Here is a 27491-nt window from a genome sequence, read left to right as displayed (position 1 = left end):
GTAGGATATATGTTTTAGGATAGAATCAGTGACTATGACTCAGAACAAAATTGCTGGCCCATGAACAAAATCACTGGCCCATGAACAAACTCGCTGGCCATGAACAAACTCGTTGGCCATTACTGATGGAAAAAGTCATGTCACAGGTTTTTACATGGAGGATTAATGATCGACCTATAAAAAAAAAACAACACATAATATTTTTTCATTAATATCATGTAGGACAATCGATGTGGAGGCGACACCTATAATTTTTGACCTCACAGATAATAGTATAGATCTTATAATACCTCTGAGCTGAATTTCCCTTTTCTTTATATTATTGGAATAAAAAATTTAAGTATTAAAAAGAAAAAAAACTCAACAATTAGCAAAACTTTTTATTTTAACACAGATCTAGATTATTCTATTTTATTACAAATTATGAAAACTATTACATTGATAATTATACAACGGACAAATCTCTCGCTTGCATACATGGCAAACGGATCTTCATGCACTATGTTGAAAATCTCATGTAAGCATGTCTCTATAAATTTGCAAAATAATAATAAATCATATTTTTTGGGATTTGAAACTCAGATCTCTTGGTATAGAAGCATTAATGAATCCATTAACCAATAGGCCAATGAGTTTTCACCAAGAATTAGCAAAACTAAAAAGAGGAGAAAAAACACTACAATATTATTATTTTTTGTCTTCTCACGGAATCAAGATTCATAATTTTAGTTTTCATGACAGATCTTAAGCCATTAAAGAGGCAAAATTATTAAAAAAAAAAAAAACTTCAAGAAACAAAAACTTTTATGTAATAAATAACTGAGCATATAGGTTTGGCTTCCTTTTAATTTTTTGTGTCAAACCACAAAGCATATGTGAATGAATTATATAAATGGACGTTGTTACTTTGAATAGGTGTGATTGTGAACACCACAAGCAGATTGCGTTGAGCATTGATAGCCACTGAGTAATTTTAGTCTCTTCATAAAACGGATACTACAAATATAGTAAAGAGAGACGTAACAGAGAGTGGAATTAAGTTTACAACACAAGCATCCTCCGGAGGAAAGCTCTCTTTAGTGTAGTGAGACACAGCTCTCTAAGCAGAGGCGTTGATGGCTTTCTTCACGAAGTTATAGACATATTCTTTCCTGTACCAAAAAAAAAACCCCAAGTTTCCTGCTTGATTGCAGGGGCGGCTGCACATGCATTGACATGGGGGCAACTGCCCATAGTGGATTTTGATTGCTATTTTTATATTTCAAAAGACTAAATTTACTGCCCCACTAAAAATAAGAGTTATGCCCCCATAATGTTTTTCGTTTGAACACTTAAAAAAAAATGGATGTTATTAAAATAATAAATCTAAATAGAGCCAAGTCTTTATTAATTTAGTAGTTAATATACATCCTTAGAGTCAAGTAATTAAAATGTTAGAAACTAGAAATTAACGCATCATTTTATTTTTATTTTTTGGTTTACATCATTCAAAAATTAATTTTACTCAAGCAATTTTAATGAGCTTAATACGTAAATTATAAGTATATGTCTAATATTCTGCATCTAGTAAACAGAAATTATATAAAATAAATAAATCCAACATTAGAATATCTTTCTTCATAAATGGTCTTCATAATTTATAAAGAATAATATTCTAATTTTACGTTCTAAAATTTTTTAAACCAACTAAATCTTAGAAAATTCTATTGGTTTCAACTTTATCTTTTTCATAGACAAATTATTTACTCTATAGTTTATTCAGTAAACAGATCATATAACTCCAAAATAATTTTTTTATAAAAATTTTTGTTAGACACTCTTATCTTTAATGTTTTTGTTCGTTGTTATAATTTTTTTTAAAGTGATGAATTAAGTCATAGTAGGCTCGAAAGGCATCGGCCCGTAAATATTATTCCACAAATTACTAAAAAAAATTATTATATGCCTCCGGTCAAAAAATTAAAGTTTCTGAATCCGCCACATTGTATCTTATTGTTTGCATAACAGAACAAAATATTAAGGTAGGTTTCGGGTTCTTGTATACTCGGAAGCATAAACACTCCTCTACACTAGATAGACTGAAATACTAAACTAACTATACAAACTCGTGATTAAGTCTAAAAATGAACTCTCTAGAGATTTCAGATAGAACGTATACATATCTATTGTTTTCAAGAATATCTTTAATTGAATTATTCGATATATAGCAGCTCCGTACTTATAGACTCCATCTGCAACCACCTACTCCTCCAATGTCTAGGCAAGTACATGAACATCAGTGTACAGCAATTGCAATACATATTTCCTTGGCTAGGGTGGCAAAGCCCTGACACAAATGTTCCCAAGCAGGTAAGTAAAATATCCACAAACTTTACTCCAACTCACACAAAAAAAAAAACCCTCCAAGATCAAACGATCCAAAAGAAAGTAATATTTTAATTAATAGAAAACCAGCAAACACTGTTAGAAACTTGAGTTTCCAATATGTAAACAGAGAAAGCTTACAACATCAACATGCATGAAATTCTAGCAAGGACAACCCCACAAGTCTTCTTTATGTGCATACATGAAAAGCAATCATACTCTAATACCAACTGATAGAGAGCAACAAGTTAACTACACACTTTCGTTTTTTTTACATAGGCGACTACAATTAGGTTTTCGAGAGTATTCCCCTCGGTGTTATGCAACGCGAACTCTTTTGGAAACTTGATCGTGTCTGGCTTTTTTTAAATTAATTTATCAAGACTGAATGATAAAAGACTCTCTAGTAGTCTAGTGCCCTACTGATACTAAACGACTCATCCTAAAATAATGGGGAATCATATTCCTAGCAAGAACCTAGAAAAAAAACGAAAAATAAAGCCGAAAATAAGTTCGTTTAAAAAAGAGGGTTTTTGCTAAAAATGACCTAAAATTGATTTTGAATACAAAAATAGACCCCTGATGAAATATTTGACAAAAATAACCCAAAGGGGTAGTGAAAAGACAATATAATCCTACATGACCAAACAAAAAACGGATGTCTTTATTACGATTTAAACCCTGAAGAAGTCTACTAAAGACTGTTAGAAGTCTACTAGTAGACTTCAGACTAAGCTTATGAAGTCTACTATGTAATTATATCATAAATTTTAATTTTAAAATTAATAAAAAATAATTTTGGTTTCAAATTTGCAATCATAAATTAGATATTGGTAATCCTAATATATATAAATTATTGTTTCATATTCATAAGCTTAAATTTATGGTTTCAAATTAAGAAAAACATAATATTTGATTTAGGGTTTATATTTAGTAGACTTCAAATAGAAGTCTACTAAACCGTATAAATTATTTAAACCAAGATTTTAACCGAAATTAAACCAAAATTTTAGATTTATATATAAAGTTAATAACCCTAATTTTTTTTATAACAAAGTTTGGGAGTTCGCCCTAACATAATTTTCTCCCAGACACAGTTTACGAGGCAGCCGCGATCTAACGTGAGAATGGCCTTCAACCGCCGGTGACTTCTGACCAACCACTGAAATTCTTCCTTATTTCAACCACCGGCGAACTCCTGCTCTGGTTAAACTATCCGACAACTGTTAGCTCCACCAGATCTAATGTTTTTCATCTCTCACCGTCTGATGCCGCTTTCTCTGTTGTTCCTCTCTGGTGTGTCTCTCTTCTCATCTTCGTCTCCTCTTTTCCTTAAAGTCATTGATAAAGAGAAAGTTATGAGAAAGTCTTCTTCCTTTTACTCGTTGCTTGCATGTTTAGAATCTGAAACTTAATTTTTGTATATATATAATATATTATTCTGTATTCTTTTGGTATCTTTGTATGTAGTTACCAATTCTTTCTTCCTTCAGGTGTTGGCCAGCAAAATTAAGATCTATTTCGTTTTGGAATTCGTTACTGGTGGAGAGTTTGTCGATAAAATTGTAACCATTCAATCCATTGAAGATGTTTTTTTTTTCATATGTTGAAAATGAGATCTCGATTGAAGAAGTACTAATGACTTGATTCTCTAAAATTGTCATGTATTTAGTCAAGCAATGGGAGGCTGGAGGAATATGAGGCAAGGAAGATGAGGCAAGGAGTATTGCTATAGCAGAGGAGTTTATCATCGAGACCTTAAGGTTAGGAATCTTATTTTCTGATTTTGCTGATTTGTTAATCAACAACAAAGGTTACAATGGAGCCAAAGCTGATTTGTGGTCTTGTGGTGTGATTCTCTTTGTCTTTATGGTTGGATATTTGCCTTTCAAAGATTCTAATCTAACATCATTGTATAAAAAAGTGTTATTTTTTGCTCTTTTTTTTTCTCCATCCTCTGATGCATATTCTTAGCTCTTGGTGTTTTGATTTTTCTTTTCCTGAGATTTGAGAATTGGCGAGATCTCTCTATCTTTCAAGGTTTCATCAATTTTTACTTTCAATTTTTTACATGCATTAATTCTTTTAAAATTTATGATTTATGGTCTCTGTTTTAGGTATCAACAGTTGATGGAAGAACAATGGAAGATAGAGAGAAACGGTGGAAAATGGGATTAAAGACTATCTGGTGGACAGGTGTGCTTTTATCTGGTGGACAGGTAAAACTTCAATTTTTATTTTACTTAATCCAATCTGTCTTACTTCGTTGATGCTAATTTATTAACTAATTAGCTACTTGAGATTAACTAAGTTCCAATTTCTTCTCCATATGTGTTTCATTTTTAAAAATTTGTTCTTGACCATGATCTGTTTGCAAATTTTGTGAATTTAATAGAGATTATTAAGACAGTGATTCACCTGAGTCTGCCAAAGAAAGTGCCTTTGCTCTTGCTGCTCTGATGGAAATTCCTTTTCTGAACCGAGCAAATGAAGCAGAAGCTTTATCTAAAACTGGATCTCCGGTTGTTGGTCACACATGACTCTTCTCTATAGCTGGTTACAAGTTGCATCCTATCCGTCAGCTAAATTTTTTGTAAAATTGTGTTTATAGATTATTAGAACTGTGTAATCTTTAGTTCATGTATTTTATCAATTCATTTGTACAGTTCAAAGTTGAGAACAAAAAAAGAACAAAATAACTTCAAATTCAGAGTATTTTATGCACAATGTCTCGTTATTTTTCTTAAATCACATAACAATTCAAAGCAGAAGCAAACCATAGGATGCAACTTGTTTTAAAACCATAAAGTATGCTATAAACGCATGTTTTTTTCTTCACATTCAAATATAAGGGTGGATAAAGTATGATTCTCCACATCATTATCTCAATAGTAGAAGCACCAGTTTTAAAACCATCAAGTATGGCAAATCCAAAGAATAAAAAAAGAAGAAGAATGGGTTGGTGTTACTAACAAAAAAATTAACAAATGCCTAACTCTACAATGTTACAATCTATGAAGCAAAGTTTCTCTCAACATTATACATGCTAAAACAAGAAAATCAAAAAAAATCATTAGAAATATGCTATAACTATATTTTTAAGAAAATTAACCACTCAGAATTCACTTCAAAGAATCGTTTGGAGACTTCGTGTGTAGACTTCATCCGTAGACTGCTGGAGAAGTCTACTTTTACAAACTAACTAGCTTATAAATCAAAAATTTTGATTCCACAATAAATATCGACTTAAATCAAATGAAAATCATTGAGTAGTTCAACCACTTGCTAACACGCATGTCAAAACCTAAAAATTAAAAAAAACCATTATAAATATTTTTGAAAAGCGTTTTTTAAATAAATACAAAAATAGACTTCCCAATTAGACTTCATCCGTAGACTAAACAACGAAGTCTACTTTGATAAGCTAAGTAGCTTAAAAATCAAAAATTCTGATTCCGCAATAAATATCGAATGAAATGAAATGAAATTCACTGGATAGTTCAATCACTTACTAACAAGATTTCTAATCAAAAAAATTGAAAAAGTACTTTATAAATTTGCCTAAAACGCGTTTTAAAAAAAAGCTGCAATAAGTAGACTTCTACAGCAGACTTCAAACGTAGACTGGAGGAGAAGTCTACTTTTTCATAGTGAAGTCTACTAAAGAAGTCTACTAAAAACAGGTTATTTTTGCAATTGACCAATCTGTTGACTTTTCCTTCAATAGATTTCAGAAGTAGACTTCCGGCCAAAAAGCTTACTTTAGCATTTAACCGATGCATTGACTAACAAAGTAGACTTCTATTGTAGACTTCATGTACGAGTAGACTTCTCTGACAGTCTACTTTTGAAGTCTACTTTTTCAATAGAAGTCTACGAAAAAATAGGTTATTTTTGCAATTGAATTTTTTTAGTAGACTTCACTGTGAAGTCTACTCAATAATAGATTCCTTATAAGTTTGACCGAAAAATATAAGTAGACTTCTCAAAGAAGTCTACAGGTTTTAGACTTCTTTGGGAAGTCTACTGAAGTTTTTCGGAATTTTTTGAATTTTTTATTTTTTTTTAAAACTGTTGTCAAACACTAAAATGACCTATACGTTTTTGGTCAAACTACAAAAGTAACTTAAACGTAGACTTCTAATGCAGACGTAAACAGTAGACTTCATAAGGAAGTCTATATTAAAAAGTCAAAATATGGTCAACTACAAAAATAACCTCTTTTCTTTTGTAGACTTCTTATGCTTTCAAACGAAGTCTACTAAGCTTTTTTTGTTTTCAAAGGATATCGAGTAGACTTCTCGTGCAGTTTAATGAAGTCTACTTTTAAGAAGTCAATTGCAAAAATAACCTTATGTTGACTAGTAGACTTCAAAATGAAGTCTACTTTCGCGATACAGATATAGATATTACCAAAATTGAAGTATATCATTACCTATATCGGTTTTGAGTTTGTTTTTAGGTCTCTCATGCACCCAAAACTCTGAATTTGACCCAAAAAAAAACAACCCAGGTCTTGATTAAGCTGAAATCACCAAAAATGCATAACCTTTGACATTGTAACTCAGCCCAGAAATTTTAGAGAAGAAAGAATATAGAAGGTTATGAGTGTATGAGCTCTCATATTAACTTATTACAGCTTTAAAATTGGTTGAGAAACATTTATTCTATTTTTGGGATTGTTCATGGTGGTTGAAGGTATTGAAGAAGATGACATTATTGTAGTAAAAAAGGTTTTAAGAGGTTCAAGGAGACTTTAGCCAATATTTAAAAAAATCGAAATAATGGGTTTATAATGGCATTTTCGTTAATATCTTGAGTGAGAAGGATAAAATTGTGAAAAAATGGCAAAAATTGGAGAGAGAAAAAAAAGAGGTTAGTTTGGTGTTTGACTTTGAATTTCAGGTTAAATCTGAAACTCTCCCTTAAAAAAGCCCTAGTTAGAGAAATGTATATGTGCTGCATCATCATGTCACATGTACCTTCATCCTCTTACTCAAGAACCGGAACCAGACTAGCTAGGAACATATACATGGCAAAGGTTAAGAAAAGCATGAATCCTTTCATGTCGGAATCCAGCCACAACGTGTTATTTAATGTCACCGTCACCAATTTCGGAAACGTTGACGTCAATATAATGCGTCTTGACATCTACTTGACCACAATATAACTTGATTTTATTGGTCTTTTTGTCAATGAAGTATGTTGGAAAACTGAAATACCTTGTCGGGAGGTAGTCTGGACGAGTAACATGAAGAAACTTGCTCCACGAAACAACCTCCCCATCATAATTAAGTCACCTTGTTTGTAACCCACACCTCAATATTTTCACCTTCATGTAGACGTAATAAAGCAAGTCTATCTCCTTTGAAACCTGATATGACAATACAATCAGCTTCTAAGGGAACAGAACAGCCTATGTCTTTGAATCTCTCTCTAGAGAAATCAAAACTTTGGATGAAAATTTCAGTTTTGGAGTTGCCTTTCTTTCTTTGAGCAATCCAGTACATGTTTCCATTCATAGACAAAGCTTGATAACGTTTATACCAAAGAGTTACACACGAATCGAGAGCAGCGTTGACACTTTTCCAGAGTTTAGACTTGAACTCATATATCTCAATATGTGTTTTGTCATGAAGCCTCAAGATCTTGTAGTTGTCACGAGATACATTGTCGTATCCAAAACCGTAGACATCATCCTTTTTATAAAAATTGTTGGGTTTGATCCATTCAACTTGGCTCAAAAACGGATTCCAAACTGCGAGCTTTTCTGGTGTATAACCATTCCTCCAACACTGACATAGCAATAATCTGTCGCAGTGGATCACTGAATAAATATTAGTTGGACCTTGCAGAGATGAGAGAGCTTGGGTCTCAGGATCGAAGAGTTGAACCGATTCATTATGAGGATGGACTTGTATGAATTGTTTCTCACAGAGATCAATGTGTTTGTACATGAATTTTTTTTCGTTAATAAGAGCGTACCATTGTTTGCATATCCATTTGAAATGTGCCAAAGATTTGATCGGAGTCTTGTAAAGTATCTCTTCTACTAACTCAAAAGGTAGCCACGAGGAACGTTTTGACGACTTTGACAAATCCATGGAAATTTTCAGAAAAATAGGTCACCAAGAGAACCAACAAAAGATCCCTTTGAGTTCTATGTATTAATGCGGATAATGTTTTTATATATATATAAAAAAAATTATATAATTTTAATAAATTAGACATTTTGCAATTCAAATCCTATAATACCTATTGAGCTGAATTCCCCTTTTCTTAATATTGTTGGAATAAAAAGTATAGTATTAAAAAAACTATAGTTTTTTTCTCCTCAAGTAACCAATCTTCATAATTGCAATGGTGTCCATTTGATCTTCTTCTTAATCTCTATTTTAGAGATTTTTAATCCTCCACTAAAGCACAAGTCTCCTGCAAAACCAAAAAGACGTCAGAGTTCCGAAGACACTCCAATGCTCAAGTCAGAAAACAGCTCAACAAAAACCATAATAAAACTTTCGGAGAGCGGAAAAAGATCAGAAAACTTTGTGAAGGAAGATGGACTGAGAGTCCTTGAGAAAAGCAGGATCTACTCGGCCCTTTGAGTGTGAATGTTTTTTTGCGGTAGAAAGAAAGAAAAGAAAAGTATGAAAATGAAGAAGCTCCACGGTTTAGGAACCGCCAAGATGGACTGAAGAGAGATGATCGGAAAGATGGTCAGAGTCGTGTGGAATGCCTGAGTTTAAGAACCACAAGTATCTAGAGAGATATCGTGAGACTTAAGATGGCTAAGAGTGTGAAACTCCTCCCCGTTAAAAAAGATAATGTATTTATAGAGAAGTACCTGACCTGGACTAGTATACTGAGTTGGCCCATGGATTGTGGATCGGGTGGGTCGGCCCATGACCCGACTAGACTAAACTCAAATCTTGTGATGTTGTCATGCCTCTGATGGTCTCACCAACTTTCTTTTGCGTGTTTTGCCTACAACGAGACCGTCTCTTGGTGTGTCCCTTTCACTCTCAGCGTATGGGTTGGGTCGGCGGCTCAGGCGCGGTATGATTCTCTGCTGAACCTCTGCTTTTCCCCTGGCTCTTACAAAAAGTCGTTTTTACCTGACACACACAAGGGAAACGCATTAAATGCCACATTTGCGGGTATGTAAGAATATAGGCAATCAAATCAGACTAAGGCATATTCCCATTGTCGATTGGAGGGAAATTTGAATAGTATTTCTGTCCAAATGGGTTATTCATACCTGGCCTGGATCACTCGATACTGGGACCAGACTGTCGGGTGAATGACTATGTTTTCTGAGTACCTGTGCGGGCCACCCTTCCTTAGATCCCGACCCTTCTGGATCACTGAGCTTAGGTCTAAGACATAAAGAATGTGACATCTCCTCCTCTTGGCCACTCAGTCCCTGACTTCCTTGTTTCTGACAGCGTGGTCTGCGCTATCAGACACGAGGAATCAGGGAACAGGTGGTCTATCGTGCCGGATCTCCTGAATCCAATTGGATTCGAGGCCCGATACTATAAGCTTAGGCCGTATTGGACCGATTCTAGGCCCGGTGCTATAAGCTGGTCCAATACGGCCTAATTTGGCTCGAGGGGGGGGTAGGGGGTAGTGCCTGCAAAAAAGCCATGGACACGTGCTAGCACGTGATTCGTCCACGTATGAAGGATCAAAATTATCCCTAACAATCTCCATCCAAAACTCATAAGCAGTTTTAGTGCGATCATTGACATTTTTACGTGTATTGCTTTGATGTGGGTACAATGGACAACTACAAGTTTTACACTAAACAAAGCTGCAAATGCACAGCAAATGCAGTAGTACTTAGGGATCGAATCCACATGAATTTGTGTGTTGAGGACTCCTAACTGATGCCAAAATCAATTGTAGACCTAATAAGGTTAGAAGGGGGTTTTGGTTGTCACTGAATCCAAATAAGCAGGAGATTAAAAAGGCTTGAAAAATCAATTGAAAACTATATGAAAAAACGGTGTTGGGTTTAGGGTTCATCTCTAGGGTTCATAATCTATAACACAGGAAATTCAGGTAAGGATTTTTTATGATTTTGAAACTAGAATAGACACTTTTAAGATTAGCCAACTCTCGTCACCCTAATCATCTAATCACTTAATCTCGGCAATTAACTCTCCTTCTCATGCCGAAATAAGATCATGCATTTCAGATCGGAATCCATCTCGGCTTATGTAACCTCTGTAGGTAGCTTTCGTCTCCTACGATGGGACGTCCATAAGATCCAGTTCATATAACCCAGATACAACAACCTTGTGGCTCGGATTCCACCTTGGATCAGACCGCTTTGAGCCACGAGAGTTTTAATTTGTATCTGGGTGATCAATCCAGAGAACCGCTTTGAGATTGGGATGAATGGGAGAATCATTTAAAAACTTGAAATCCTTTAACCTAAAAACCTAGATGTCATTCGAACATGGGATCTCCTTTGATGGTCCCTTCACCCAGCGAGGTGACTTCTCAGACATGGCTAAGCTTGACATCATCATTGGTTTAAGAATGAAAAAGCAATAAAGTAGAGAAAAAAGTTGCAGAAAAACTTCTCTGATTGAAGACAGTGTTTGGCGATGAAAAGCTTCTACAAGAGCATAAAAATAAAACCTAAAACTAAAATGAAGTTCTTTTTCCAAGAGATGAAAGAGGCTTAGTTACAAAAGACCTAAAAATGAGTATTTATAAATTTTTTCTCCTTCTAGGCGTCTAGGGCTTGTAAATTGAGTGCAGAAAGTTACTTGGGTCTTATTTGGGCTTCTGAGCCTCGGATAGAGGTCCACCGCGGGTGAGAATTCCTGAGCCGCGGTGGGGAGGTGTTTTGCTGCAGGTGAAAACTCATGTTCCTTCCCGGATTGTGTTGATTGGCCTTCAGTACATTGATGATATCTGGAGATCTAACCATTGGATTTTATTGATTATAAGTGTGTTGGAAATCTGGTTGTCTCCTCTAAAATTTCTCCAAATTTGGGGATGATCAGACAGTGAGAAGATTTTCTTTGGTTGCCAAACTTCTAACTGTCTAAATTTATCTAAAAATGTACTTTTGCTCCAAAATGGACTCTATGAATCCAAGTTTCTTGAAAAGTCTTTTAAAACTCCAAAAATGAAAAAACTTATAAAACCCTTAAAACTGAGTGAAAACATATACATAAGATATTGAAAATAATCCATAATAATGGTCAAAATCAGGCGTTATCATGCTTCTTAATAAATTTTAGTATAGTTTTCAACTTCATTCTCTATTTAGAACAATGGTTCGATTCTCTGATATTCTCTGTTTGATTGTCAGGACATTTTATGATTACCACGATTTTTTTATCACCGTTTTGCAGTCCACAGATGAGCTCGACAAATTTCAGGATACAAACATACATGTCGACCGCAGTAACTCTGGCTCAGAATGCGACTTCACAGCTGGAGAAGTTCAAATTCACCGCAGTGACTGGAAATGCGACTTCACAGCTGGCATAGTTTAAATCAACGGATGTAATGAAACTTTCTTTGGTGAGGCCTCGGGTGAATTCGAGGTTAAAATCCTTTGTGATCTTTAGGAAGACAACTTGTTTTCTGTATTGTACAATAATAATGTCTCAAAAATCCTGCCATGAATATTATCCATAATAATAGTTTCTATTTATATGGTTGTTGTATCAAATCAAACGCTTGCTAAGAATAAGATCAAACTTGGCTTCCTCTCGGCTGATACAAGCTCATATAAGCAGTAAGGTATCACATACACTCAAGAGTATATATAGATGTTTGAACAAAAAAAATATATATTATAGATGTAATTAAGCATGAGAGAGACTGTCATTCTCCGCTAAAAACTGACCAGAACCAAAAGAGAACTCAGCTGAAAAACTTACAAAGTGAAAAGGAAAGCCCAACAAAGTGAATGGAAAACTTAAAGAAAAAGGCCCTCAAAATTAGAGAGATGTGCTGCATCATCATCATGTTACATGTAACCCTCTCTTCTTCTTACTCAGGAACCGGAACCAGACTTGGAACATAAACATAGTAACAGTTAAGAAAAGCATAAATCATTCTATCTCGGAATCCTGCCACATCGTGTTTTTTAATGTCACCTTCACCAATTTCGTAAACGTTGACGTCAATACATTGCTTCTTGACATCTAATTGACCGCAACAAAGCATGAGTTTGCTGGTGTTTTTGTCCATGAAGTATGTCGGAAAACTGCAATAACTTGTCGGGACGTCAGGACGAGTAATATGAAAACACTTGCTCCACGAAAAAACCCCATCATAAGTCACCTTGTTTGTAACCCACACCTCAACCTTTTCACCTTCATGTAGACGTAATAAAGAAATCCTATCTCCTCCCAAACCTGACATAACTAATTTACTATCAGGACTCACACGTAAAAATTCAGTTTCAAAGGGAACAACACCGCCTTTGTCTTTGAATGTCTCTCTAGAGAAATCAAAACTCTGGATAAATATTTCCCTTTGATCATCGGAGTTACCCTTCTTCTTCCTTCGAGCAATCCAGTACATGTTTCCATTTATAGACAAAGCTTGATAATGTGGAAACCAAAGATCTACACACGAATCGAGAGCAGCATCAACACTTCTCCAGAGTTTAGACTTGAACTCATATATCTCAATATGTGATTTGTCCAATAACCTCAAGATCTTGTACTTGTCACGAGATACTTTGTCGTATCCAAAACCGTAGACATCACTCCATTTGTAAGAATGGGAGGGTTCGATCCATTCGATTTGGCTCAAAAACGGATTCCAAACTGCGAGCTTTTCATGTTTATAACCAGTCGTCCCACTAACTTCTACACTGACATAGCAATAACCCGTCGCAGTGGATCACGGTCTGAATTTTAGTTGGACCTTGTAGAGATGAGATAGCTTGGGTCTCATAATCGAAAAGTTGAACCGAGTTATCACGACGATTGACTAGTATGAATCGTTTCTGAGAGAGATAAAAGTGTTTGTAGATGAATCTCTTGTCGTTAATAAGAGCGTACCATTGTTTGCATATTGATTTGAATCGTACCAAAGATTCGATTGGAGTCTTGTAAAGTATCTACGAACTCAAAAGGCAGCGACGACGAACGTTTTGACGACATTGACGAAGCCATTGAAAATTTTAGAAAACTAGGTCACCAAGAGAACCAACAAAAGATCCCCGTTGAGTTTTATATATTATATATTAATGCGGACTAGGTTTTTATATATATAAAAAGTATATATATTATGATAAATCAGACATTTCGCAATTCAAATCTTATATATATATATATATATATATATATACTAATAAAAGTTGAAGCTAAATGCTTATATGGGTGTCCACATAAGATTCAAGATTGCAATTTTATTGGTCCACATCATCATTCAAAAATTAAAGAAAGTTTACAAATTCTAATATTATTGCTGAATAAAGAAATTAAGAAAATTTACAAATTCAAATATAATTGCTGGATAAAAAAATTCTGTATAATTTTTTATTGGTCCAACTCAACATTGAAAATTAAAAGGTTTCCAAATTCTATTATTGTTTTTAAAAATGATTAAAGATAATATACAAACTTTATATTAAAAATAAAAAGCTAAAATAAATCATATTAAAAAGGAAATTTTAAATTTAAATTATATGTATACACACATATTTAAAAACTTTTACGTTAGCATCCAAATTTTTGTCACATAACTATAATAAATTTTAAGTTTTTTTTTCTGTGTGTGCAACCATTTCAAATAAAAACAAAAAATAGAGGTAAGTTTCATTGCAATGTCAAAGAACCAACTTGATTAAACTATGTGTTTAACTATAATGAAAGGAGATATAAACAAAGTCATTACAAGCTGTTTTAATATTGAAAAAGAAACCGTAAAATCTCCAAAGCTTGGCCACCGAATTTGAGAAAATGATAAATTTCAAGCAATTTGAGAAACATGTTAAGTAACTGATACTTGACACTTTTGAAAAACGAAACACTGAAAATAGAGAAAAAGGTTACATCATTAAGACGAAAGAGACTCAGGTATCCGAGGAAGATTTTTAAAATAATATGCCATCAGATCGGGTTTTAACAACCTAACCTTAACCGAAAAGGTAACAATTAGCTGACCAAGCAACATCCGAACAGTAAACCTCAAAACAAGGAGAAGAGACCAAAATTATGACACTTTTGAAAAACAAATCACTGAAAATAAAGAAAGAGGTTACGTCATTAATTAAGACAAAGACTGAGGTATCCAATGAAGATTTTTGAAATAAAATGACATTTGATGGGATTTTAACAACCTAACATTAACCACAAATGTAACAATTAGCTGACCAAGCAGCATTCGAATACATTCGGTAAGCCTCAAAACAAGGAATGATCAAAATCATTTGCCTCGTGTGGGATCTTCTAGCTTTGATTTCTAAATCAATTATTAATAAAGTTAAAGCTATATGCCTCTAAAAATGTCCAGATATGATTTAAAAGTTCAATTTTATTGGTCTACATCAATATTTAAAATTAAAAAAATTTCCAAAATTTAAAATTATATTATTAACAAAAACATATATTTATAGAAAAATAAATATTAAAGCTATATGCTTCTAAGGACATCCACATAAAATTTAAAAGGTCAATTTTATTAGTATACATCAATAACTAAAATTAAAAAAAGTTTATAAATTATAAAATCACATTGATAAGACAAAACAATATAAGAAAAATTGTTAATTAAAATTATTTTATTGTTTATAACAGTTAAAGCTATGTTATTTTCAAGGCATCCAAATCAGCATTTAAAAATTAAATTTTATTCGTATATATCAAAATTGTCAATTTAATAAAGTTTCAAATTATATTATTATGACTAAGAAAAGAAATTAAAGAATAAAAAAATCTCTATAAACAAAAGAAAACAACATGATATTAAAATTTCCAGTATCACTGTTTAAGTTACAAATTTAATTTATTATTTATAAAAATATATGCTACTTATACAAGTTTAGGTTACTAGATTTAAAGGCTTTTCACGTAGAATTTTAAATAACTAATAATTATGATTAGTATTAATTTAAATTTTTTTCACATATGCAAAATATATTTCTACATAATCTCATGTAATATATTATGAAAAAATAATCGAAAAAATTATATTGTGTGTATTCGACGTGGAATTGTAATAGATTAATGTAGATATTTTTTGTTTTGAGCTGTTTAATTTATTCTTTTATTTTCTAAATCTCTGTATCAAATTGTGCCAGCTTTCCCTACTTAATTATAATTAGAAGAAATAAGAATAAATAAGATGAAATTGAATATAATTATACAAAATCATTAAAATAAATAAATATGATATATTCATTAAAAAAAAGATATAACAAGAATAAAAATGAATATGATGAATAAAACATTTATTATTATTGGGAGAGATGACGTATAATCATTGAAAATAATTTAAACATTTATACAGCCAGTTGACAAAAATATATTTAATTCATAAATTTTATGTGATTAATTATTTTATATTCAACTATTATTTTGGTTCAAATTTAAAGTTGTTATTAATCTCAAAGAAAACATTTATCTATTAGTTTGTTTTTTAAATTAATATAACAAAATAAAAATTTATATCAGTTAAAAAAGAGAAGAAAAAATAATTAATTTGTTTATTGTTTTTAAAGACCACATATATAATTGGAATAAAACTGAAAATGATGAAAAACAATTATCTTCATGATTTAAAAAATGAATGTATAATATTTTATCTTCATATCAATTCTATGTTTAAAAAAATAAAATTTCATTGGGTATATTAACTTATAAATATTTGATCAAATAATCTATTTTTGAAATATGATATATTCTATATATATTTAGAACAAAACCGTTAAAACCTCAAAATTTACATAAAATTATTAGATTAATACCATAGTATTTTTAATATATTATTAAACATTAATTTATAAAATTTATATCTTAATAAATATAATTAATTTTATATAATTTTTATTAACAAAAATACCTACGCGTAGCGTAGACGCAAAATATAGTCCTCTATAATACCTCTTGAGCTGAATATCCCTTTTCTTAATATTGTTGGAATAAAAAGTAAAGTATTAAAAAGGAAATACCTCAACAATATGTAAAACTAAAAAGAAGAGAAAAAAAAAACTACAATTATATATATATATAGTTTTTTTCTCCTCATGTAACCAAAATTCATAATTGCAGTGGTGTCCTTTTGATCTTCTTCTCAATCTCCATCCAAAACTCATGAGCAATTTTAATGCCATCATTGACTCTTTTTTTTCTTACCCGTACTGCTTCTCAATAAATTTTTAGGGGTGTTATTCAATCAGGTTTTTTAATAAAATTTAAATCCAACCATAATCCATTGATGTTATTCAACTAATGATTCTAAATGATGTTTTAAAATCCAATGTTATTAGATGTCTTCATTGTAAATCATGTTTAGAAGATTTTAAAGTTTAGTGTTATTCAATGAAGATTTCAAATATTTCACAAAAATCCAGTGTTATTCAAAACTAAATGACTTTTAATTTTTGTATATTAAGTCATTTCAAATCAATTCCAATAAAATTTTATGAATAAATTATTGGAATCAAAATCCAATGTATATTGCAGAGATTTTAGAATCTAAACAAATAAATCCATAAAACTGATATCAAATTTTAAATCTAGAAGATTATAAAACCTAAAAAATTATTTTAAATTCATGATTGAATAACACCCCCTAAAAATTATAGTTTCAACTTCATCATGAATACTAATCTCAAAAGTAATGGTCAGGGAGAAACTTGTAAATAATAAAAAAAATGGAGTTTGTGTTTGAAGACATTCGTAAGCTTTAGAAAAATAAGATCATGGAAATACAAGTTGGAGAGATATCTTATGAGTCACTTCTTCCTCTGGTAATTGATACTTTTTGATCATCAAATTTCAGAGGAACCTCTCTTCCGCTTCCATTGGTGTGAGGAAATTACATAGTCTGAATATCACGATTCTATGTTTGATTGATTATCAACAATTTTCAATCTATTGACAATCACAGAGGCCTAATCCTACTCTGACTCCTATTGATGGCATTATTGATGGCATGTTGATGAGGCTTCAAAATTGGAGAGGCACCTCTTTCCTATATATTTCCCACTTCGATTGGTGTCATGGTGTGAGTAAATCGCCTATTCTGATTATCATGATTCTCTTGTCAGATTATCACGATTATTTGATTATCAACAACTTCAATCGACAATCGGAAAGGCCTAATTCTACTCCTAGTTGACTCTTATTGATTGTCATGTTGATAAAGCTTCAAAATTGTAGAGGCACATTTCTCCCGCTTAACTTCAAAAAATTATGTACAATTATGATAAACTAGACATTTTGCAACCTTTTGAGCTGGATTTCCATTTTCGTAATATTGTTAAAATAAAAAGTATTAAATAGGAAATACCTAGACAATAAGTAAAAAGAGGTCAAATGGGATTTCCATTTTTTTTTGTCTCCTCAAGTAACCAAGATTGATAATATAAGTTTTCATGATACATCAGCTAACAAGTATTATATTTTTTTTCTTTACCAATACTCTTTTCGTAAAACGGATACGACAACGATGGTAAGAGAGACTAATAGGGAGACAGAGAGAGTAAATTAAAACACAAGTATACCAAAGAGTTGAGAGGAAATCTCTCATTATTGTAGATCCTGATTTCAGGAAGCAAGAGAGAGCGCTTCTCTCTAAGCAGAGGTATTGATGGCATTGTTCACAAAGTTATCCACATATTCTTTCCTGTAACAACAACACCCAAGTTTCCTGCTTGATTGTATCTTATTGATTGGATAACAGAACAAAACACAAAGGAATGATTTTGATGAGCTCTAGAGATAGAGACAAAAGCAGAGGGCAAAACAGGACATTGTGTACCTTGCAGGAAGATGGTCGTGTGGTCGATTGTATGGTGTCCACACCGGTTCACCCACGAAAAGCCGCATTGCCTGTTTAAACCAGAATAATTTTCAACTTTCTAAGCACGCAAAAACACACAACATAAGTGACTAAGAAGTAGCTAACATTGGACCTTGATATAGTTGTCTGAGTCCACGGTGAAGCGATGATAAATTCCAGCAGGCAAGACTATCATACCACCTTTCTTTACCCATACTCTAATCCAAGCTTCATTGCGATCCCTCACATCAAAGTAACCTTTTTTTTCCAAGGAATTAAAACATTTGAGGACTACATCGATTTTTTGTTTTCAAGTAAAGCAGCCAATAAAAAGTATACATACCACTTCCTGCAACACAGTAACGGATCTCTTCGTCAGTGTGCAGATGTTCTTCGAAAAAGCTCTTTACTTTCTCTTCATAGTTTTGGAGCTTCTCAGGGCAAACCTCACAAAAGTCCTGAATTCAAACACTTTTCTATCGTCAAACCAAGAATCGAGCTTAGAAGGCGGTATTAACTATTAAGAGAAGGGAATCATCAACTGGTAATCACAAAAAAAAAAAAAAAGACTTTCGATTCAACACTTGCAACAGAGAGGGAAAGGGTTATTTCTATGTTCTCTGGATAGTTAATACTAGCAGTAGCAGAATCCCAAGAGAGTGAAAACATGGTAAGAACCAGAAAGCTGTAAACCTTCTCCGTATTGTTCTATTCACAAAACCAAAGACACTTGATTAATAAGAAACTTCCAACTCTCAATCAAATGCTCAGTCAAACCCCTAGAACAATCTGATACGCTCATTATCACAATCTACCCCTAAATAATCCACCGAGAAATCCTTATAACCTCAGCCTTTAGCTAACTGCTCTCCAAGAAACTCACAACAGCTGTAATCTGTTAAGTTCAGTCCACGGCTAGATATAATAGACCTACAGATTAAGGCTTGAGAAACTGAAATTCTTCGAGTAAACTCACTGTGTATCAAGTCTAAGGGATAAGAAACAAAATATATAATAGAAAAGAATTATCAGATAAAGGGTCAAGACACAAACCATGTAGGAGTAACCACGAGATTCGCGGATCTTTTTCAACTCCTCATCGGTTTCATAGTTATCAGCATCAAGTCTCCAGCTCAGGACTCCAAGCTCTGCACCAGAAACAATACATGCGAAAATCAAAAGACAAATAACAGATAAGCAGAGAGACACAACAATGAAGACATACACAAACACACCTGCAAGTTTGTCCAAAGAGATAAACTCCTTAGGATTCTTGTGATGAGGAAGCCTCTGATCCTCTTCGCTATCATCCATGTACCAAGCCTGGATCACTTCTTCTCTTCCATCCTAAGCAAACACATACACACAAGAAGACGATTAGAGAAATAGTCGATTGCAAACTCCGAGATGAGGCAAATTCAATTCAATCTGACAATAACAGGAATTAAACTGCTTGAAATGATGAGCAAAAGAAGTAGAGAGTGATGATCGAGGATCGTCGAAAACGAATATCAACCAAAGCATAACTCACAAACCGGGAACCTTTACGGGATAACAATCAGCGAAGATTCATGCTCGGGAGTTTTACGATTAGCAAATAACCAAAATCAGAAGCAGAGAGGAAGAAGAAGATGAAAGATACCTTCACCGCTTCACCCATGGTTTGTTGTTCCCGTCGTCTTCCTCCTCTTTATGCCTGTGATTGATTCCCTTTTCGTCTTCAAAACCACGCGATTCATGAATTTATTCATTTTAAACCAACGAAAAAAAAAAACAAAAAGGGTTTGTTTTATTTGGGAAAAGACTGAACGACCCCTCATCCATCAAAGATTGCGTTTCAGACCATCGTTATTAGAGTTATTTGGAGCGGTCGTGGTTGTGTCGTATCTGTGTTATGTTTGAATTATCAATCATGCTTTTACTTTGTCTAAAGCAAACAAATTCATTTTCTCTTATACATCACACCAAGTTGTGTTATTTCCAAATGGTTTTAATGGAAACTCAAAGTTTGGTATCAATTCAAGTCTCTCGTTTTAAAATAAAGACAGCATTTACATATTACAAACCGGAAAAATCCTCCAGCCAATCTCTCATTTTTTTTTTCTTTCTCATTCTCTCTTTGTCTCTCTATATGAAACAAAGAACAGATAAAGAACAGATCTCCGATACTAACCTATTCAAAACTACAGACCAAAAAAAGATGGAAAAACACAAAAATAAATAAACAGACTGATCACAAGACTTCCCAAGCTCAATCTTAAGCCATGTTTCCTCCACACAATGAACTACAACATTCATTGTCTGCTTTTATTTCCTTTTTGTTCATGGCAATTTGTTTTAAAAGAACAGTAACTGTTCTTCTTCTTCATGTATCATCATCATCTCCAGTCTTTTTTGGCATCTTATTAAATATCTAGAAAAACAAGCGATGAGAGTTTTGACGGGAAATCATTGGAGTCATTTAATTAACAAATGCTTTTCTAGGTTTGCCATATGATTGATTAGCTTCTTACCTTCACTGTTTAGATCACTGTTCAGATCAACTGAGAGATTAGGACTTTTTGTCTGATTTTCAGGTGACTCACAGAACGTGTGGGGCTCTCCTGTGCAGCCAAGGTTTTGTGAAAATGCAGCAGCGTTCATCCGTGGCTGACGATTCAGATACATCTCCAAGCTAGACGATGCAACTCCTGGAGCCTTCTTGGTCTTGGAGAATCTTCTGTTCAGAAAGAAAAGTGTATTTTTAGTATTCACAGATTTGGAAATAGGCCTTAAGTATTTATGCGACATAATTGCAACGACGATTGTTTCTTCAAAGCACCTATCTTTCCGCTTTTCAAGATATCTTTGCAACGACACTTTTCTGTTCGCCTGACTCTCCACATCTTCAGAAAACCCAACAAAAAACACAAGAACGATGGTCAACATCAACAGAATTGCCAGGTCTTATATCAAGTAGAACAAACCAATCAAGTTTTTCTGCCTAAAGTAAACACAATTAGCAAAGCATGTACAGGTGAAAGCAGCTGGACCAAATTGTGCTCTTCAGGTGTTTTAAGAATCATTATAATAACAGGTTCCTATATCTTTGAGGTAATATGAGCACTTTTTGTACCAGAATCACGAGAAGCATTTGCCTTTTCAAGGCCGTAATGGGGATGTTCCACCATCTTCTCTGCAAAACGAAATCACAATTTCATTTTCGAACTCGATTCTAGAAACAGTAAGTGAGATTTTAAACAAGATGAGCATGTGACACAAAAAGGTGCAAGATGTACACCATCTGTCAAAAAAAGCTGGAGATGCATCACTTTTCCAGGTTTATCATACACTTAGAAACAAAATCATTTCAAGTTTGACTCATCATCTATCTATCAACTGAAAAGCAAACCAGATACTTTACCTTTACTCATGGGCCTGGAAATCATTCTACTAGAAGCAAAAATGCCATTTTCAGGCAAATCCATCGGGTTGGCTGCTAAGTGCATGATTGACCGCGCCTGCAACAATATATACAGGATGCATATAATAAAAAAACACGACATCAAGGGTTTTCTTTTTTCAGGCAGGACAGAATAATGTTACCTTTTCAGGTGGTACTCCATCATACACATTCACTTTCCCACTATAGAAAATCGTCATTTGCCCAACCATCGCACTTGTTTCTGCCGGGCTTCTGCTGCAATATTACAGACAAGTGTGTTCATAACAACACCATCTATTAAGCTTCCATACATAGACTACCCTAAAAACTCGCATTAGTCAAAGAAAATCATTGGTATTTTAGTTGAGTAAGCAATGGTAAGCTTCCATACATGGACCACCCTAAAAAATCTCAGTAGTAAAAGGAAATATTGACCAATGCAGTAGTAAGTAACTGGTTCTTTAGTTGAGTAGCAATGATCAAATCATGTCATACTAATCCTAATTGACAGTCATTTCACCAGAAAAAGATCTGAAAACACCTACTACAAATACAGATAAAGCCTCTATGATTACATGAACTCGTGGAAATGATGTTCACAAACCTAAACAATGTTTCAACAATCCTCCATTAAAGCCTCTATGATTACATGAACTCGTGGAAATGATGTTCACAAACCTAAACAATGTTTCAACAATCCTCCATTAAAGCCTCTATGATTACATGAACTCGTGGAAATGATGTTAATTAACCTAAATAATGTTTGAACAATCCTCCATTAAAGCCTTGATCTACATAGTTTTAGTTTGTGGTATCAAACCAAACATTTGCTAAGATCAAACTTGGCTCTTCTCTTGGCTTAAACAACATTTCAAGCTCAGAGAAGGAGAAAGGTAATCACATAGACTCAAAAAAGTATATATCTATAGACAAAAATGTAAACCTGGGAGAGACTGTCTTGTAGCTCTCTTTCTCAGCTACAAAATGACCAGAACCACCACCGGAAAACTCAGCTGATCTTGGAGAATCTCTCCTGTGGCATGAGCCGTCATCTTCCTGAAAAGGAATCCGGCCACAAGCTCCAAGCTCGTTGTTGCTTGGCTCAATCGGCGGCGTTGTTATCACCTATGAAGCAACCAATTTTTCCCAATAATTCAAGCACTAAACAAAGGAAACGATTCTCTACTTCTTTAAGCGAAATCGGAACTAAAGAACTATGCGAAAAAAAACGGAAATTGAGCTCACACGAGGCGGAATCGGAGGCTGAGAAACGAGGATCTTGCGGAGGATTCCGGCGCCGGAATCGTCGCCGGGCTCAAAGAGAGCTTTGAGAGAGAGAACTTGCTGGATCGCCTGAGATTTGTTCCAAGAAGGCCTGCGCATTCCTGAATACGACACGTGTCAGCCGCCATTCTCGGCTCTCGAAAAAGCAAGCACAGGAAAAATTTTCAAAAAAAAAAAAAAAATTGAGCACGAAGCTCCTTCAAAGCAAAATCCGAGAGAGGAAGATCCGAATCGGAGAAGGAAATTAGGAAACGGAAAAGAAGGAGGAAAGTAGATGAAGAAGAGAGAAACCTTTCTCCTTGAGAAATTTCCGGCAATCTTCGCGAGTGAGCTGAGAAATGTCCTCTTCAGTGAGAAGCTTAAGAGGCTTCTCAAGTATAGACTTGGCCGAAGACACATTAACATCCATCTCCTTCTTTAGATTCCGGTCAAAATCCAAGTCTCACCGGAGCTCCGGCGGAAGAGCAGTGGCGTTTTTAGTAATTATTTGAGGGTTTGGGGGTAAAAAAATTAGGGGAGCGAGAGAGAGAGAAGAGGAAGGAGAAAAGAAAAAGAAAAGAAAAAGAAAAGAGTGAAGAAGTCTTCAATAGTGTGTATAGTCTAAGGGCTTCTTCAATTTGGGGGAATGGTTTTTGGAGCAGGGAAGCTCCCTAGACTGCCACGTCAGATTCGTGTCTTTGTGTATATTATAAGCTAATCATGGCTTTGCTAAGTATCCTTCTATAATCCAATTATTTTATTCTTTTTTCTACAACTATATGATTCTGCTGAATCCTGATTAGATTAGTTTGTGCGTCAAACAGTTGAATAAAATTAAAATAATGGTATGATTAAAAAAAATGAGAAATGACATAAGACCAGCAAAAAAACTATTATTTTTGCTTCTGTTGTATTACAAGAAGAGATAGAGAAATAGTGTTAGATATTTTTACATAGCAAAAATAAAAAGAAGTGTTATATCAAAGGGAAGTCAATTTCTTTGGGTTTGGTTGTGGAAACGTCTTCATCCAATAGTTTAGGTTTAGTGTTTATGGCTCTTTTAAATAAAATAAAAAAAAATCGTTCTTCTATTTTTTCTTACGTTGAATCTAATTTGGGTAATTCTAATTGTATTTGTTTGTTTTTTGGTTTGTACAAACTCTATTCTACTGTCTGATCAGATTTTGTGTCGGACTAATATAGCTGGAATATATGATCTTTGTTTCCCAAGTTTAAGAGCTAATTTAGTTGGACTATGTAGATTTCTCTTCCAAGATTTTGGACTAATTTAGTCAAAGATCATTGTTTTGTCAAAGAGCAATTAGTCAAAGAGCTAATTGAGCTTTGTTTTCTATCTTATATTTCAACTTGGCATTTTGATAAATTTTAGATTAAAAAAAAAAATTAAAACTTATGGAGCATATGATTACAGTACTATGATCTATGATGTAATTAGAGCCGTGCCTGAGATTTCTCTAACTACAAGCGAGAAAAAAAAAATTGGCCCCTTAAACTCTTCTTAATATAGTTTAGCCCATAAATAATTGGTAAAAAGAAGAAAAAATGACAGATATGTACTTGGGAAGAATCAAACCCAAGAAACCTCTAACCAAACATGATTTCAACTATTCATAAACCATTTGGACGAACTCAAATTTTGGAAAATTGGCCCCAAAAAAGTATTTAACTCTTTCAGCCCTGAAGCACATGCTTCATTAACCTGTGCTCAGGCACGACTCTAGATGTAGACGACCCAAAGTATTAGTTCAAAAAAAAACAAGTATCCAGTCATGGTCGGTAATTTTCAAATCAGGTTTAGTTTGTGCAGCTATTTCGTTTTAAAAAGAAATCAATTATGTAACGACCTTGCTATGTTTAAAAATGGGATTTTTTGTCGTAATGTCATTTATTTAAATAATTCATTATGTGCAAGTAATCTCCATTGGAAAGAAAAATTATTTGCTCTTTTATTTGTAGAGTACCTTTGTCAAAAAAGGGTAGAAATATCTTTTTGCTCTTCCAGTTCGACTCGCCTGCTTGGTTCGGCATACAAAATCATAGGCAAAGTTTTCGGAAAGTGTTCTTTGGCAGAGGCTGAATGCTTCGAGACAAAGAGTTCCTAGAAGAGCATCTCACATCGCAAGACTTACACATGTCAGTCTTAACTGTCTACGAAGAGATTAATCTGTAAAATATAATCATCTATTAAATATATCAATCTATTAGTCAATAATCAACTTTACATCATTTAGATAAATGTAAATGAAATGTCTCAGTACATATAAAAATGAGGACTAGTCATTTTCCGAAGCCCATACTAAATCAATTGAAAACTACAAGAGAGTTAATAATAAAAATTGACAAGACGGAGGAGGAGAAATAGATTTTCACATGCCAAAAGACTCTGAGTCTGACCAAGATGGACTCCCCCATTAACCTTCGTGGTCTGCGTGACATCCCCTTCTCATTATCTTTTTCTTAACATATAAAATGTAAATTATTTTCTGTTTATAAAGAATCAGGTCCGAATCAGATTTATATTTTCTGTCTAATTAAAGTGACAAGATATGCATTATATTAATGCAAGCAAAGATTTAAAGCGACAGTTAACAATTATTTTCCTAAGCAGCGGCTCTTGGTTTGTGACAAGCCTCGGAGTGGTGGCTCTCGTATCTCTGGCAGGTGCAGCTTTATTGACGGTGTTTTTCAGTGGTGGCTCAAGACGGGTGGCTTGGCGGTTGCCCCGCAGGCTTGTCTCAGTTTTTGGCTTCTCCGTCGTCTTCAACATCGTGTAGCCTGAGTTTCTCTGAAGGTGCGTGTGTCCGATAATTTATCATAACTTGCGGTTGTATAGTTTTTGGCTTGTGGTGGCTCTGGATGTGATCCGGTGTAAATAGTGAGATATTATTGGACGTGATTGTTGAGGTGTCGGTTTGTTGTTGCGGCTAGTTTGTAGCTGTGGGAGCTGGTTCTCGAGGGGATTCTTTTTCTTGGGAATGGTAATCTGAGGTGACTCTCTGATTGCCCGTACGGACTCCCTTGTCAACAGTTGCATATTAGTCTGTTACGGATCCCAGAAATCCCGTTAGTTTTCGGAGAAGTTGTATGCGTCTCTCTCTTGAGGTTTGAGGGCTGGTTTCGGGAAGATGCTCGTGGCAACGAAGATGAGAACTCTAGTTCTTCGGAGCTGCGGCAAAAATGAGGCGGTCTGTGTTTCGGTGTGCGATTGCTGCTTTCCCTTCTGGTTTTGTTTCGATTTTATTTTTAATCATGCGAATCATTTTCTTATCTTTTCGTTGTTGTTTGTTGCATTTGATCGGATTTGTTAGTAGTTTTTATTTTTGGTCTTTCGTCTTTCTTTATAATCTCTGTAACTTCTATAAAAAATTTGAAAATTGGTAATATAATCTTAACATATTTACCCAAAAAAAAAATATTTTTATAGAGAAAAATATATCCAAACATTCTATTATTCATATGGTCATGTCCCGAATATGTTTAAATAAGCGAACACATTGTTATAGTACTACATTTTATGAGTCATGTGATATTGCAATTTCTTTTCTGTTTTTACCAGGAAGTTTCTAATATTTAATTCTAAGATGTAAATTTAGTTGTTTTCTTTGGGCATCTCCAACCCATCTCTATTTTAAAGGTGAAAATAGAGATTATGCTCCAATCCACCTCTATTTTTACCTCTAAAATAGAGATTGCTATTTTTTCCTCCAAATATAGAGGGATTCTATTTTTTCCCTCTATAATAGAGGTGAATTTTTTTATTTGTAAAGTAGTCCTTTAACTTTTAAATCTTTCTATTTATGCAAAAAATATAATTTTTTATGAATATAAATGTAATAATTTTGGTTATAGTTAAAAAAAACATATGGTATTGCTAAATATAAAAATTCTCATTGAAATTAAACTACAAAAAAATAATTACAACTTAAAAATACTTAAAAATAAACGAAAAATAACAGCAATTTTTTTAATTTATGAATTTTAACTTTTAGTATTATTATAATATGTTGAAACTTTCATAAAAAGTAATATAAGTGGGATTAATTTAAAAATTTTAGTAGTCAAATATTACTATCACTATAATTTATGAAAAATTTTATAAACAATAAAATAAAAGATTAATTAATAAATTTTATTTATCAAAGTTAGTAGTATTATAATTTATGTAAGTTTTTATTAAAAAAAATAAGTAAGGTCAATTCATAAATTTTATTAATAAAAGTTGTTAAGAACAAATAGAATACAGTAAAACCTCTATAAATTAATAATGTTGGGATAATGATATTTTATTAATTTATCGTGATATTAATTTATCTATAAATTAATAATTATTAATTTATAGAGAAAATTTACTTTTCGCCTATAATTTTTTAAAAATTTCTTTGGAATAATGTTATATTTTAAAATTTTAACAAATCTCGTAATGTAAATT

General features: G+C 33.3%; 2 protein-coding genes and 2 pseudogenes across 7 annotated transcripts; all 4 read right to left on the bottom strand.

Moving 5' to 3' along the window:
* Positions 1-7378: 7378 nt before the first annotated feature.
* Positions 7379-8468, bottom strand: LOC18028748 (annotated as a pseudogene).
* A 3916-nt stretch (positions 8469-12384) lies between these two features.
* Positions 12385-13520, bottom strand: LOC18028747 (annotated as a pseudogene).
* A 4350-nt stretch (positions 13521-17870) lies between these two features.
* LOC18028746 (1,2-dihydroxy-3-keto-5-methylthiopentene dioxygenase 2) lies at positions 17871-20104 on the bottom strand. Of its 2 annotated transcripts, XM_006414593.2 has the most exons (7): positions 19997-20104; positions 19590-19701; positions 19408-19502; positions 18698-18812; positions 18488-18612; positions 18334-18404; positions 17871-18198 (listed from the first exon to the last, which is right to left on the bottom strand). In XM_006414593.2, exons 1-7 carry the CDS (start codon positions 20012-20014, stop codon positions 18147-18149), a joined length of 588 nt encoding a protein of 195 aa, XP_006414656.1. In that variant the 5' UTR covers positions 20015-20104; the 3' UTR covers positions 17871-18146. The 2 variants fall into 2 exon arrangements, with proteins under 2 accessions (XP_006414656.1, XP_024005667.1); XM_024149899.1 differs by having other exon boundaries at positions 19408-19701.
* Positions 20105-20347: 243 nt separating this feature from the next.
* On the bottom strand, positions 20348-23630 carry LOC18028745 (protein TIFY 4B). 5 transcript variants are annotated; one of them, XM_006414591.2, is made up of 9 exons: positions 23354-23630; positions 23024-23163; positions 22722-22903; positions 21940-22033; positions 21758-21854; positions 21470-21529; positions 21176-21239; positions 20868-21073; positions 20348-20767 (listed from the first exon to the last, which is right to left on the bottom strand). In XM_006414591.2, the coding sequence occupies exons 1-9, from the start codon at positions 23469-23471 to the stop codon at positions 20760-20762; spliced, it is 969 nt and encodes a 322-aa protein (XP_006414654.1). In that variant the 5' UTR covers positions 23472-23630; the 3' UTR covers positions 20348-20759. The 5 variants fall into 5 exon arrangements, with proteins under 5 accessions (XP_006414654.1, XP_024005163.1, XP_024005161.1 ...); XM_024149395.1 differs by having other exon boundaries at positions 20868-21070; XM_024149393.1 differs by having other exon boundaries at positions 21940-22030.
* Positions 23631-27491: the final 3861 nt, after the last annotated feature.

Source organism: Eutrema salsugineum, unplaced genomic scaffold, assembly GCF_000478725.1.
Source record: "Eutrema salsugineum unplaced genomic scaffold, Eutsalg1_0 scaffold_1, whole genome shotgun sequence".
In the NCBI taxonomy this organism is placed as follows: domain Eukaryota; kingdom Viridiplantae; phylum Streptophyta; class Magnoliopsida; order Brassicales; family Brassicaceae; genus Eutrema; species Eutrema salsugineum.
This window is presented reverse-complemented; position numbering and strand designations above follow the sequence as displayed.